Genomic DNA, 16,348 nt, shown 5'->3' on the forward strand with positions numbered 1-16,348 from the left:
AGAGAGAGAGAGAGAGAGAGAGAGAGAGAGAGAGAGAGAGAGAGAGAGAGTGAGTGACGCCCCAGTAATGCAGATGAACCCAAACACCAGCGGGCGTCCTTCCCTCTCCAGCAAATTACAACCTTCAGGGAGACCGATTACTCTCGTGGCGGCTGCGAGCGAATCCTTGACATAACTCAATCTGACGCTACTGGAGGTAACTTAACCATTCCGCTCTTTCCCTTGCGTGTCCTCTACTCCGTCTCTTCTTCCTCATTCCTCAGTGGGATGGATATAGGGTACTGTACTATTACTATCAGCATAACCCAGCACCCTACCCGGGGAGTAAATCTAATACAGCTCACTTTATAGGCTTTCCTACTGCTGTTCGCCCTCTCCCTTATAGCCTCGTCTCACTCAAGCGCCGTCCTGCATGTCGCCTCAACCACCACCACCACCACCTTCTCCGCCAACGCCATCATTATTACCGCCGCCGCTGGCACCGTCCTCACACTCCACCAAGTCAGTGCGAAGTGAAGCGATATAACAAGCTGCCTCCCGCCTCGCCCTGCTTCCCTCCTAGTGTCCGGTGTACGTAAGGGTGACAGTACTACGCCCAGCTGATGAAACAACTAAATGGTCACACATGCGGGCTGTACAGGGCCAATCATATTTTAACAAGCCGCTGGCCATTACGCACTCTGCCTCGTGGGATTATTCATGTGGTCTGTGACTCCAACATAGCGGCCGCGTGTGTTTGTTTTCCCCTCCCAGTGAGTTAAATATGAGTTCCTTCGTGTTTGTTGTGGTGCTTTTTTCCTATGTATTTTTTATTTTTATTTGTTGTCATTCGTTTACTATTACTTCTTTCCCTGTTTGTATTATGTTACCTGCAAGGATTGTTGGTTATTACGAGGAGTTGTACAGGAAATCTTGTGTATTTCTTATAATTGTAATTTTTTTCCTTCACCTTTTTTATTGTCGTTCCTCTTTTTTTACTCTGCCGGCTGTGTGTGGCTCGTCACTTAAAGATTATTTGTGTTGCCAGTGCATGAAACGGAAACATTGTACGTAATTCTCACCATCATCGCCCCCTTAATTATCTAGCTTTCCAACTATTATTTTCTTAGCATCACCAGTATCTCTCACCACGTTTTCCTTTCCAAAACATTACAACTCCATCACACCCACACGCCGCAGAGCCTCGTGTCAAGTAGGAGAGAGGACAGGGAGAGCGGGTTCCTGCACGCCTCGCATTCCTCTTTGCCATCAAGTGTTATCGAACTCAAACAGTCGTCATAATGTACACTTAACAGAACTTAACCCGCCGAGCCATCGACCAGGCGTGCGTGGGCCTAACACAGCCGACACGAGGACAAACAGACAGACAGACAGACAGGCAGACAGACATGGCCAGACTACACAGACCTAATCTATCAGTCTATAAACGAGACTAAGATCCTTTGTCTCACTGTAGGCATAAAGATTCAGAGCGGTGAGTCTCTGTCCCCTCGTTCTGTCCATTTCACCTTCTTTTATGACAAGTGGGCAATGCGTTGGTAGCCGTCTTTCGTCCAGATCGCGGAGTGTACGGATCAGAAACAGCAGAAATCTAGAAATCGTATTCAGAGGAGCTGTGTTTGGCTGCGGCTGTGACTTGACGCGCCATAAACACGCCACAAGTTTTATTGGCTTCGTAAACCTGTCGAGAAGGTTTTAGTGTAGGGCATCAGTGAGCCTTCTATAGATGCCTGGCTCCCTTCCCTGCTTCCATTCACTCCTCTCCTCCCTCGTCTGCCGTCTCTTTCATGCGAGTATCTCTTCCTCCCCTCCTCCCCTACCAGGTCCCCAGCCATCCCCTATCAGAGTATCCAGCATCTCGTAAAATATGCCCCATCTACGCCCATTCCTCTCTTCCCCAGCCCTTCTTGACGCGACCGTTCCTGAATTTCGCCTCCTCACGCTCTCCTAAGACGCTCCTGGGTTCTCATAACCTCCCCTTCATGTGATATGGGAAAAATGTGGCTCGCCCTGCAGTGATTAACTTTCATATATTCCCGCCTGGTCTCTCTCTCTCTCTCTCTCTCTCTCTCTCTCTCTCTCTCTCTCTCTCTCTCTCTCTCTCTCTCTCTCTCTCTCTCTCTATCTATCTATCTATCTCTCTCTCTCTCTCTCTCTCTCTCTCTCTCTCTCTCTCTCTCTCTCTCTCTCTCTCTGGTAGTAAATTTATTTTCCACGTCGGATTTTCGCGCTCGTGGCCCAAACAAATGGAGGAAGATAATTAAACTGGCGATGGACAAATATGGTCGTTTGTTCCTGCAACTCCTTCTCCTCCTCCTCTCGGATTTCATCATCTGGACTTTCGGGTAATGGTGGCATTTTTCAACAGGAAGCGGCATGAATCAGTGCAATCAGGCTCCCCATGTCGCGCCGTGAACTCCGCAGAGGGGACGCGGCCCGGGCGGAAGCGGCGTCTTAATGAAGCAACAGGAGACCGGCCAATCAGTCTGTCCTCGTCGATCGGCTTTCTCTCTCTCTCTCTCTCTCTCTTTATTCAATTCTCTGATTTTCTTCGTGCCTTTTCTTCTTTTCTTTCAATTTTCATTTTCTTTGTCACTTTTCCTTCTTTAATTTTGCTGTTTACCAATTCTTCTTTATCATAGTCTCTCTCTCTCTCTCTCTCTCTCTCTCTCTCTCTCTCTCTCTCTCTCTCTCTCTCTCTCTCTCTCTCTCTCTTTTACGGGAGATCATTTTTGTTTCCGAAGACACCCACACTACCAGTTTCCAGAATACCCGAGTGCTCTTTTTACTTATTTACTTATTCATCTATTATATATATTTTTTTTTTAGTGATGCTGCAAAAAAAAATCTCCTTGTACAAAAATTTCTCTTGACTGACTTACTCATAATTAGCAGAGTACACCTCCACTTTAGTTAATCCACGTATGTAAATAAGGTGTCACTTACCTAGGAATTGATGTGGAGCTGGTACTTCTCTTGCCGTCCTTCCTGCTGTGCCTCGGGAAATACAGAGAGTGGGATGATCAGGTCCGTCATTTCCTTCCATCGCCGCCCTTACCTACGTTACCAGCCCTTAGATGTCAGCTGGCACCTCAGTGGGTCTCTCTTTATACATTTTTGTTGCCCTTGGCCAGTACTCCTACATGTGCGCTCCTTGTACTTCAGTCTTTTATTGATATATTGCTGCCGTTTTGTACATTCCTGGACACCATACACATCCTAGAACAATATTCATTCAAATAGAGCATGCATAAATAAGATAAAAAAAAAAAAAAAGCAAAGATAGACTAAGTTTATAAGGGAAAATGTAAAACCATGCATTTTCTTTCTTTTTCTATATTCTAAATTGTATGAACCCGGTATGTGTGTAGATTGATAGGGGGACAAAATTAATATGGAGAAAGAAAAAAAAGGTTAGCGTACCATTTTTCTTCTATAGTTTGAATGAAAAGGGCACATCATCAGAAAACTCAATGCGTGTGTCGTAAGAAAATCATTAGAAAAGCTGTGGTAAATCCTCCCTTTTTCGTGTCGTCTTGATTGAAAAAATAAATAAAAAGTTAAGAAAAGTTGCCTCAATGCCTCCATGCACCGCCGTTGGGGAAACAAGAAAAGAAAAAAAAAAGAAAAAGAAAAATTCGGCGCGTGTCAAGCTCGCCCCGCCCGGCAAATGATTTACCTTAATGAGGAGAACGTGTCCCTCAGGTGGTGGTGGTGGTGGTGGTGAAAGGTGAAATATTACTTTAATTCTTTATGGGTCACTGGGACTTGTTCATGACGTATTTTAATTTGTCTGGGGTGGAAAGGACGTGTTTTCCTTTCTTTCCTCTCTCCTTTGTTTGCATTCTTTTTTTTTTTATGTTTCCTTTTATGTGTTTTCCTGGTTCCCGTCTTTCTTATCCTTCCTGATTCTTTCTTTTGTTTCTGTATTTTCAATTTCTTCTCTTCTGTCCTCACTTTCCATCTTTATTCTCCGTGTTGCTGATTCTTTTTATTCTTTCATCTCTTCCCCTTTCCTTCCTGTCCTCCTGATTCTTTCACATTGTTGGATCTTCTTTCTGTTTCACATTTTCGCGTTTGGTTTCGAATCTTTTCGCTTCCTTCTTCTAATTCTTTGGCGTTGTTGCACCGTATTCACGTTTCGCTTCACCTTTCGCCTTTTTCATTTTATGTGACAGTTGAGTGACAGAGTGAGTGAATCATGTTTGTTTTCCTTCCTTTCGCTTCTTATTTCTGTTTTCCCTTTGTCTTTTATTCTTGGCTTTATTGAAAATTCTTCCCATTTTTCCTCAGTCGCTACATATAGTTTCGTGTTTCATCTCCAAAGTTTCTGTAACGGATGACAGACGTGTTGGTTTTCCTTCCTGTCTTCTGTGCTGTCTTTCTTAAATTACTGACACTGGTGCGTATGTGAGGAGAGTGTGGCAGATTGAAGGTAGGTGATGAAGAATGCGACAAGGGCTGATGAAATGAGTTCTTTATTCCTGACTAGCTTCGCAATATATTTATGTTAGGTATAGTTGTCGATATTATTATTATTGTTATTATTATTATTGTATTTGATTTTCCTCCTCTTTCTCCTCCTCTCTGCCTGGCCCGTGCGTGCTGAGGTTAGGCGAACGTGGATATTATATAGATTTATTTAACATTCTTATCTGCAGTCAATCTCGCCGACATCATAATATTCCTCTGAAGAAGCTCCTGTGAACCTAGTCAGGCATAAACTACTCATTCTTCAGACCGTGTTCCCTTCACCGCCTGCCATTGTTGCAGATCCTTCCCGTTTTACTTAACCGTAGCATCTCTAGTCTTCCGTGCCTTGAGTTGGTGTGACGCTTGAGTAACTGAGTGGCTGAGTCAGTGTAAGGACAAAGGATGGGATTAATTGATTCAGGACTGAGTGGTGAGCTGCCTTTGTCAAGCACCCTGTTTGAACTTCACCCTTGACACCGTAATCTGTATTCTCAAACATTTCGGCGTCTTAGTAACTTCTGACAGGCTCAGTGGAGTTATCGTAGGTTATCAAGGATGTTTTCATGATTCTAGCGATAATTTAATGAGTATTCTACAACATTATTGATAGAATACACCCATGAGAACCCGAAAGACTATTTTTTGTGGCCTTTGAAAGAAGATTTTTAAGGACGTTTTCATAACTGTAACGATAGTTTTAGGATTCTACACCAACAAGGAGAGAAAACACCAATGATGACACTAATAAGCATCTCTGTGGCCTTTGAAAGTAGGTTTTATATTTAAGAGGGGAGTTCATAATTGCAGTGATAGTTTGGGAATTCTATATTGTTAATGGGAGAAAACACCCACGTGAACCCTAGTAAGTATTTATGTAGCCTTTGAAAGTAGTCGGTTTTCAATGGTATTTTCATCATAGTGTGAGGACTCTACACCATTAGTGAGAGAGAACATCCATGAGAACACGACGAAGTATCTCTGCGCCTTTGAAGATAGTCCTTACGAGCGCCCAGTGTGTTTAAGAGTGCTGGGTGGTGTACTGTAATCATACATAACCTCCTCCTGCACTACACTTGTTAGAGAAGCGACCTTAATGCAATACTGGTCTGTTGACTTGAATGTAATTGTGTTTATGTGTTTACGTAGTTCATGCTCAGTGTTTTTTTTTTTTTTTTTATTCTGTGAGAGTAATTTGTTTTTTATTCGCTTTGTTAACTTTATTAGCGTGTTTTTTTTTTATTCGTTTATTACTTTTGTAGCGCAGTTTATTGTTTTTTATGGGGCCATTCAGTACACGAGTATGCTTTGTATTTTGTGGAGTAGTAGCTGTCTATCTATCTGTCTATCTATCTATCTATCTTTCTATCTATCTATCTGTCTATCTGTCTATCTACTTGTCTATTTATCTATATATCTACCTATCTATCTATCTATCTATTTTCTATCTACATATCTATCTACTTATCTTTATATTTGTATATGTATGTATGTATGTATCTATTTATCTGTCTATCTATCTATCTATCAATCGTTTATCTATCTATTTATTTATCTATCTATCTATCTATATTTATCTATCTATCTATCCATCTATCTATCTACCTATCTGCCTACCTACCTACCTATCCATCTACTCACCGATTTCCATTAACATAAGGCACACGAGGCTGAACCATTTAAAATATGCGATCAAAATAGTCACCTTTAAATAAAAAGACACAGAAGGTTGAAACTTTGGAAGGTGATACCCGTCTCTTGAAAGTTTGGTCACAGGAACAAGGGAAAGAAAAAAAGAAAAAAAAAATTGAGCGTCGGCAGTTTGCTTCGGAATTGATCAGCGTGGAGGAAGAAGAGGAAGGCAGGAAGGAAGGAAGGAAGGGGGAAAGAGGAAGGAGGGAGGGTGGATCGCTTCATGTTTCTTTTATCTCCACCATCAGAAGGCGAACCCGGCGGGGAAGGAAGGATGGTCTTTTTTTTTTTTACGCACTCAAAATTACACAACGGTTTCTAATAATAGTGCGTCAGCTGCTGGAGTCTTGACTACCAAAATAGATAAGAGAGATAGTGAATGCATAGATAAGTGAGAGAATAAGTAAATAAATAAAATAAGTAAATAGACAGTGTAGTAGATAGAGAAGTTAGACTGGCTAAATACGTAAATAAATAAGTAGATTAATAAATGACTGAATAAATGAGTGAGCGAGTGAATAAATCAGTACATAAATAAATAAGTAAATAAATGCAGATTGAAAACAAAAAAAAGAAAAAAAACGGCGCCTTATGACCTCGTTGTGGTGGCGATAAAACGTCAGCCACACTCGATCAGCCAGTCCTGGGAATAAGAATATGGTGAAGCAAGGAATATGCAGGATACAAGAGAGATCGTGTGCAGATTATGGAAAATGCTAAACACACCATAACTAAGACCTTGCCTTTTAAAATAATGTTTTGTCTCTTTATATAATGCGTAGTTTGGAGCGAAAGTTAAGTAAGTGGACTTTTGTTAACGTTTCCTCATGTATATTGTTTTGTAACGCCTCGTCCTTGCTTCCCCGTAACTCTCCTTCATCCCCACCACCCACCGACACACATACACACACCGGCGGTAACCTCCGCAACGTACTTTTATTTTTCACACGAGGGAGGCAGACTAGGAGCAAAAACAAGTGCCTCTCCCATAAAAAATAACAATAAAGGAGACCCCAAAAGGAAGAATCAGTCCAGGATTTAATAGATTCCATTCTAATTCATCTTGCCCCTGGCCAACACGAGCTCATCACAACACGCTTATAAGATCTTGGTTTAATCCACCTAATCGGCCAGCACTCCATCTCCGCCTCCCACTATATACACAACCCTCCATTCTGACCCATCTTGGCCTTGACCAGCACTCCTCACTGCCCCCCTCAACACTATACACACAAAGGTTTCCAGGAAGGACTCATCTCTCCCCTCTCTAACACTCATCCTCTACACACTTAGAGGTTTCCAGTCTGAGCCGTTGACCAACACTCCGCTGCCACTCTTCACACTATACACACAAAGATTTCCAGGGGGACTCATGTTTAAGTTCACCAACACTCAGCCTCCACACACTTATAGGTTTCCAGTCTGAGCCATCTCGCCCCTCACGAACACTCGCCCTCACACTTAAAGGTTTCTGTAAACTATCAACAGGGCCATGATAACACATTTGAAACCCCCCCCCAAAAAAAAGAAACCTCCACTACATTCTGATAAACACAGTAGAATCATAGTAAATGTCCTTCAAAATTCAAACAACTTCCACAGCAACATGTTTGACTACAAGTGGAACTAGAATCATGAAAACACCCTCGGAAACCCCAGTAATCTTCACACCAACTCTCGCCCTACACATACTAAGAGGTTTACAGTCTGACACACATCTCTTCCCTCAACAACGCACCCTCCACACACTCCAAGCTTTCCACCCTCACCCATCTCTCCCCTCTCCAGCACCCCACCGCCTCTTTACACACACTTGCACACTTCCACTCGTAATCCTCCCACACGGAAAACCAAAATACTTCTTCCCCCAAAACTTCCCAAATTCTTTCCTTGTCCACTCGCCTCCTGATCCTTCCTCTGTTTCCCTCCCTCTTGTCACCGCCTCCTTACTCCTTGCGGCCTCTTAGACACATTGTTAGGCCGCCGAATCTTTCTATTCTATCACGCTGTTGTTTCCTTGGCTCTTAATGTTATGACTTCATGCCTTTGTTTGTATGTTCCCGAGCTCTTTGTCATATTTCAGAGACTCGCATTTGAAGCGCAATAAAAACTCTACCCAAAAAATCATACTGAATACGAGGGAATTTTTATAGTATTGCTTTATAGGACAGAGGAAAAGGGACATCCAGTATTCTTGTTAGGCAGACTGGCGAGAAGGAACGTGTCCCATTATCGCAGAGTGTGTAGAAGACGATTGGAATAGTTTGTGGCGGAGTTGGAGTGACTTAACTTCGGTTTTCTTGGTCCAGAGTTTAGTCCTGTCAAGGCTCCTTCCTCCCCCTCTTGCCTCTGCCTCAACTACAATTACCTGCTACTAATACTGGGATATATATATATATATATATATATATATATATATATATATAGAGAGAGAGAGAGAGAGAGAGAGAGAGAGAGAGAGAGAGAGAGAGAGAGAGAGAGAGAGAGAGAGAGAGAGAGAGAGAGAGAGAGAGAGAGAGAGAGAGAGAGAGAGAGAGAGAGAGAGAGAGAGAGAGAGAGAGAGAGAGACGGGAGACGAGAAGAGAAATGGAAACAATGACCGGCAGAAAAATTGCACAAACAGACGAATAAACAGGAAGACAGTGGAATTGTGTAAGGAGTGAACAATAAATCTATAGCTCATAATTCATCCTCCTATTTGTCTCATGCTGTGCCCAGTGGCTGCAGCTTCCCAGGGCAACGCCAGGAGCTTTAATCACTCTAATACTAATTTACACTGCACGTACAGTAATTCAAAGCGCAGCCAACCACTGTGAGTTTAATCATGATCCACGACATTATAGAAAAAAAAAAAAAAGAAAATGGGAAAATGTTTAATCCTACATATTGCTTATAATGCCAGAAATATGAGAGTGTCAAGATAACAGAAAATAAAATGGCTTGTCCTTCTTGGTTCTTTTTTTTTTTTTTTTGGAGGAGGGGAAAGATAATTGAGTGAGTTTTCTTATTCTTTTGCCATTGGTCATTTCCCTAATGCATAAAAGAAAAATATATGTAAAAATATTAACTAAACTGTATTAAAGACACGCTAGAAAATAAAATCACTTCTCTTTATCTTAGCTGTTCTCTTCCTTTTTTTTTTTCGGAAGTGGCATTTGTACGATCTTAATTACCCTTCTCTTTTTTTTTCCTCTTGGTAGATTTTCCTCATACATAAAAAAAAAAATAATACAAAAGTAACTAAACAAAGTGCTGCGTGAAATTAAATCAAGAGATGAGTATGTTTTCAAGCCTTTGTAAAAAAATATGAAGAGAAACTTTAAAAATATATGTGTATCCTTTCCCTGTCTGAATATCATGAATATGTCTCGTCTGTCTGTCTGTATGTATGTCTGCCTGCCTGTCTGTCTGCCTGCCTGGTCTGGTGTCTCTGTTTGCCTGTCTGTTTGTATTTTGGTCTGTCTTGTTAGCTGTGTTTGTCTGTTTTTATTTCTGTGTGTTTCGGTGTGTCTGCCAGTCTGTCTGTCTGTTTGTCTGTTTGTGTCTGTCTGTCTGTCTGTCTGTCTGTCTGTCTGTCTGTCTGTCTGTCTGTCTGTCTCTCTCTCTCTCTCTCTCTCTCTCTCTCTCTCTCTCTCTCTCTCTCTCTCTCTCTCTCTCTCTCTCTCTCTCTCATTAAAGGAAACCTGTCAAAACGCGGTAAAAATGTATCAAATTTGAAGGGGGACTCAGGCCTTCCTCAACACCATGAAAAATCGAGCGCACACTCACACACACACATACACACACACACACACACACACACACACACACACACACACACACACACACACACACACACACACACACACACAAGATAACGCCCCTAAAGGCGCCGCGCACGGACCGGTACAGACTCAGCGCGATTCCCACCATGGTGCGAGCCATCAATCAATAGTATTTCCCTTCTAGATTAGACTTAGCTTTAGGATAAATGTTAAGTATTTCCCCACCCCCTCTATACATTTTCAGTTCGTTAACTGCCTGAAGAATAAACCGTTTATTATTATTATTATTATTATTATTATTATTATTATTATTATTATTACACACACACACACACACACACACACACACACACACACACACACACACACACACACACACACACACACACACACACACACACACACACACACACACAAAGAAAAAAATTAATCTGAATGCCTCCAACAGCAAAAAATTATTAGGAAGAGAAGTTTTCCTGCCGATGCTTGAGTTGACACTTTGAGCTTCCGGTTACAATTAGAACTTTTACCGAGGGCGGCTCTCTGCTCTGTGTCAGGGTAAAGAAGTAGTGAATGTTTAGCAGATCACACGCGTCTAGACTCAACACAGGCACATTCAAGGCACCCACAGCCTCACTAGCGGACAGCGGAACGAGAGCAGGAGGTGGACGATGGCAGGGAGAGGAGATGGCACGAAGAAATGGTAGGAAGATGACAAAGGGAGAGATGGTATAGCAGCGACCCACACACTCACACCCTCACTAGCGGACTACAAGGACAAGCAGGGAGAAGATGACAGTGGGAGAGATGGCACTGGAAGAGACGTCAGAATAGCGACAGTCCCTCCCTTACAGCCTCTCACAGCCACAGTGGAGAGAAGGCGCGGGGAGAGAGGGAGAGAGAGGAGAGTAGCGACAGTCCCTCCCCACAGCCTCTCACAGCCACAGTGGAGAGAAGGCGCGGGGAGAGAGGGAGAGAGAGCAGAGTAGCGACAGTCCCTTACCCTTATCCTTGCCTCCCACAGCCCGAACTAATTAATGAGCGGTGGTGCGACTTCCTAAATGAATTGTCTTGTAGTCCTGCTGGGCGTTGCGTATAATCGCCCGGGGATGTTTGAAGCTCGTAAGCAAGACGCACAGTCATTGAGCCTTACCTTGCCTTGCCTTGCCTTGCCTAGCCTTGCTGCGTGAGTGGGTTGGTTTTAATGCTGATTTACGGAACGGTGGGGACGGTATAAGAGAAAGATAAAATTTTCTTCTTTCCTCGCAAATGTGTCGTTTCTCAGCCATTAGTGTGAAGGCAATAAGCGTGCACGTAAAATGAAAGTTCCCGACGAAAGTGTGTGCATTGTTTGAGAAGGAGTGTGAGGATGGATGGACAGAGAGAGAGAGAGAGAGAGAGAGAGAGAGAGAGAGAGAGAGAGAGAGAGAGCGGGGGGGGGGAGGGAGAGAGAGGAAATAAAGCATAGCAGCGCTGCGAGGATGTATTAGAGCGCTGCAGGAAACAAGACAGAGCAACAATTAGTCAAGCAGATGTGTGAATTTCCAGGGAGGCATGCAGTTAACAAGATCAGAAGAGCAGTTAGCATGAAAATAGCGGTAGAAGATAGCGAGAGATGCAACATTCTGGCGATGAGAAAGAAGTTGAAGACAGTCAGTTAAAGGAGAGGAGTTGATGAGACGAAAAGCTTTTGATTCCACCCTGTCTAAAAGAGTTGTATGAGTGGAACCCCCCTCCAGACATGTGAAGCATACTCCATACATGGACGGATAAGGCCCTTGTACAGAGTTAGCAGCTGGGGGTGAGAAAAACTGGCGGAGACGTCTTAGAACGCCTAACTTCATGGAAGATTATAACTTTGTTGTAATTAGCTTTGTTCTTATTATGTAGTTAGTGGAGAACAGTCAGGTAAATTTAAATAGCACAGTAAGAATTTAAGAGTTTGTGCCTTTCTGAAATCTCTTTGTAATTCTCTGGTTTTGAAGTTCTTTGGGGAGAGGTTTCGTGCAGCTGGTCATGTTTAGTAATGGCTTTTTAGTGGTGACGTTTTTAAGTGATGTCCTTTGCTTCTCTCCCTGTTATCATTTCTAGAATCTTGGCAGGAAAGACATCATAAATTTGCCTAGGTGTAATGATGACTTTGTGATGACCTTTTAGTGATGACGATGACTTTCCCTGTTATCACTTAAAAACATTCTGGCAAGCTTTCGTGCATGTGGCCAAATGTAATGAAGACTTTGTGATGACTCCCAATGATAACTTTTTCATCTCTCGTCCTTAGATCTGTACCTTACCCTCGTTCATCTAGTTAGGCATAATGATGACTTAATGATGACCTTCTGGGATGAATTATAATGATGACGCCTCCCTCTCCTTCCTGTTGCTGCCTGTATCTAGATGCATCTAGTCAGGCGTAATGATGACTTGATTATTTTCAGTGATGACTCTTAATGATGACTTATACCTCTCTCCTGCAGACGTATACCGTGTCCTCATGCATCTGAGCAGCCTTAGTGATGACTTTTAATGATGACTTTCGGTGATGACTTAATGATGACCACCTCTGTCTCTCTCAGATGCTATGTACCGTGTCCCGCGCCAAGAAGGTTGTGGCAGTAGTGTACTTCCTGTGCTTCGCCCTTACCGCCACCACGCCGCACGAGTGGGTGGTGGTGACGCGGCACGAGACGGACACCAAGGAGCCTTACCTCAGCCTCGACTACAGCAGCGTAAGTGTGGATTCCTGCAGTACCTCCCTGTTTGCTTATGTTACCCTGTCTGTCTGTTTGAATGTCCTCGTGGCCTTTGTGTCTATGTTCTGTTTGTGTGTTTCTCGGCCTGTCTCTCTGCCTGTCTGTTTGTTTGTATGTATATATCTCCTTCAGGTTTTTCTGTATTCCTGTCTCTTTTTGTTTGTCTGTTTCACCGTCTTTAACTTTCTGTCTGTCTGTCTATCTGTCTGTCTGTATGTATGTATGTATGTATGTATGTATGTATGTCGTCCTGGTCTTTCTGTATTTTTGTCTATGTACGTTTGTTTGTTTGTTTGTTTCTCTCTCTCTCTCTCTCTCTCTCTCTCTCTCTCTCTCTCTCTCTCTCTCTCTCTCTCTCTCTCTCTCTCTCTCTCTCTCTCTCTCTCCAAAAGCCGCATTAAGCCAAGTTTGCCTGAAAAAAATAAAGACTCACACAACATTATCGTGGATTAGTGTTGCGGCTTCCCATCCTGCGCCTCATTAGCCAGGCAGCGATACCAACTTTTATCAGGGCAGGCTTAATTCTTCAGTCCATCGCTCCTTTTCATCTGATGCTACGTGTGAAATAATGCTGGTTTAACTGAATGACTTTTGTAACGCTGCTCTTCTAGTACTAAATGTCTCCTTGAAAATTATACGTCTGTCTTTTAGTAACATTCACAACAGTATAGTTTGCATCAACAGAGTAAAGAGAGGATAGAAGATTGTTATTGTATTGCATAGGCTACATAAATATTTAACATGCTCTAGTATAAAATAAGTGTCTCACCAGTTATAAGGTATTCTGGGAAACTGATATCTGGCAGTGAAAGGGTTAAGATGCTTGGTGGTGATTGTGCTGAGACTGTTAAGCTTATTGGTTAATTCTTTTGTTGCGATGGGAAATTTTGAGCAGGCAGAGTGGTATTACTTACGTGACTCTAACTGTATATTTGTTTCTTTGTGCTTACTGTTTGCCTTCCCCTCTCCTTTTCTGTGAATGAAAGTGGTGACCTCAAACTGATTTTTTTTTTTTTTTTTTACGTATATGTGTGTGGCCTTCTGTAGTGTAGCGTGGTTCGTCAATGATGTATTCCTCGTGTGTTTAGAAATAAGGGAAAGTTTAGATGTTTGGGCCTGTGTTGCCAGCATTTCTCACACTGATGAATATTTTTTTTTTTACGTCGGAAACATTATTGTATTTGAAATAATGACATAACTTGAATATTTGCTGCAGCGCGTTAATCATATTTTGGAGCAACGAGCAGTGGATCTGAAAACTCCCAACACTGATTCATATATATATATATATATATATATATATATATATATATATATATATATATATATATATATATATATATATATATATATATATATATATATATATATATATATATATATATATATATATATATATATATATATATATATATATATATATATATATATATACGAGTATATATATATATATATTTTTTTTTTTCGTAGACTTCTGTTGTATTTAGTATAAAGATAAATAGTTGGTCCTATTGTCAAGGGCATTATATTTCTAAAACTGAATAATATTTTGTATAGACAAGCAGGGAATCTGAAAATTTCCGACACTGATTTATATATATATATATATATATATATATATATATATATATATATATATATATATATATATATATATATATATATATATATATATATATATATATATATATATATATATATATATATATTTGTATATATATATATATATATATATATATATATATATATATATATATATATATATATATATATATATATATATATATATATATATATATATATATATATATATATATATATATATATATATTTTTTTTTTTTTTTTTTTTTTTTTTTTTTTCGAGACTTCAGCTGCGTTTAGGATAATAATAAATACTTGAACCTTTTGTTGGAAGCATTAAATATCTTATACTCTGAATCATAATTTGTGTCGACGGGCGGTGAATCAGAAATATCACATGCAGGAAGGGCGCATGAGATACCTCTTTTTTTAAATAACGGAATTGCGAGAATGTGAAAGGAATGCGCATCTCATTAAAATTCCTTCCGCATTGTTCGTCTTGCTCATTCGCCAATAGATGAAAAGAATGAGTAAGGTTGGGCAGTCATCACATCACACATATTACAGTAAGCGAGAACTCAGTGTACCGTGTTTTATCCCTTGCACTTTTTTTATACAGTTATTCTTTTTATACATTCTATTTATGTCCTTCTTTGTATCCTTCCCTCCCTCTCTTCCGCCTCTATTTTTTTTTTTTATAAGCAGTAATTTTTCCCTCTTTATTTTTGTTCTTTTCTTTCTTTTACTAAACTTCCCTTCTTATCTGACTTATATGCCCTCATTTCTGGTCACCACTTCCCTCCTGTTTTGTTTCGTTTTGTTTTGTTTTTCTTCTCTTTCTCTTTTCTTTTCTCTATTCGTTCCCCTTCGTCTTTATCTTACCTGTCTTCCTTCTTTCCTCCCTTCCTTATTTTCATTTTCCGCTTCAACTTTCCTTCTTCACTTCTCTCTGTTGTTTTTTTTTCTTTCCTACCCTTCTCTCCTTCCTTCTTTTATTTCCTTCCCTCCCTGTTTCACCTTTCTCCCCTTACCTCTAACTTTCCCCTTCCTTCTTTTGTTCGTCATTTCTTTCCTTATTCCCTCTTACCAGCCTTCCTTCCTCCCTCCCTTCCTTCCTTCCTTCCTTCCTTCCTTCCTTCCTTCCTTCCTTCCTTCCTTCTTTCTTTCTTTCTTTCTTTCTAAACTTCTCCTTTCTCCTTTCTCCTCCTTCCTCTTCCTCGTCCTCAGGTGATGGTCAATAGGGTTTGTTTTGCCCCTAAAGATTACATTTTTATCTCCCTTCTTGAAAATCCTCGCCTGATGGAGGGTCGTACTCAGAAATATCGATACTTGCTTATATGTTCCCTCAGGACTTCTTTCCCCTCTTCCCTTTCTCCTCCTCCTGCTCGTCGTCTTCCTCCTCCTCCTCCTCCTCCTCCTCCTCCTTCGTAGTTTACCGCTGCAGTAGTTCAACATATAGCATCATAATACACCAGTATGTTTCTTTGTGCTCCTTCTTTCCTTTCTTCCCCTTCCTCCTCCTCTTCCTCCTCTTCCTCCTCTTTCTCGTTATAGAATAGACAAACAAGTTTCCTGTCATTTATTCCTCAGATATATTTCTACGTATCTTCCTCCTCCTCCTCCTCCTCCTCCTCCTCCTCCTCCTCCTCCTCCTCTTTCTCTCCCTCTCCTTGTCCTCCTTTATCTTTTTTTTCAGATGTTTTTCTCCTCCTACCTCCTCTACCGTTGTTCGCCTTCCTCTTTTCTCCTCGTCCTCCTCCTCCTCCTCCTCCTCTTCTTCTTCCTTCTCCTCTTCCTCCTTCCGTTGATAAATAGAATAGGGGGATTTGTGTAAGAAAGCCATGTAGGTATTCTCTTTCCCTTTCTCCTTCTCTTTCTCTTTTCTCCTCTTATTTTTTTTTCTTTCTTTCTCTTTCTCTCTCTCTTTACGAGTACCTTTACTGGAGTCGCCATCCTCGGGACCGCCATTATTCACTGCTGCCTCCTCTGCGCCTCGCGGGAGTATTTTGTCATTAATGTGCTGATGATTAATAGCTTTATTTCCAGTGTAGCGTAACAGTGTGTGGGATTTCCGTGGCGGCTCGTAA

General features: G+C 41.2%; 1 protein-coding gene across 1 annotated transcript in view; it reads left to right on the plus strand.

The window, feature by feature from the left end:
- The window catches only part of LOC135104374 (FMRFamide receptor-like), a 92,767-nt gene that overhangs the window by 40,336 nt on the left and 36,083 nt on the right, over nucleotides 1–16,348 (plus strand). Inside the window, exon 3 of the mRNA XM_064011736.1 lies at nucleotides 12,503–12,655. Within this exon, the coding sequence (XP_063867806.1) occupies nucleotides 12,503–12,655 (153 nt within the window). The remainder of the gene's footprint in view (nucleotides 1–12,502; nucleotides 12,656–16,348) is intronic.

The sequence above is a fragment of the Scylla paramamosain genome, chromosome 10 (assembly GCF_035594125.1).
Source record: "Scylla paramamosain isolate STU-SP2022 chromosome 10, ASM3559412v1, whole genome shotgun sequence".
Classification (NCBI taxonomy): Eukaryota; Metazoa; Arthropoda; class Malacostraca; order Decapoda; family Portunidae; genus Scylla; species Scylla paramamosain.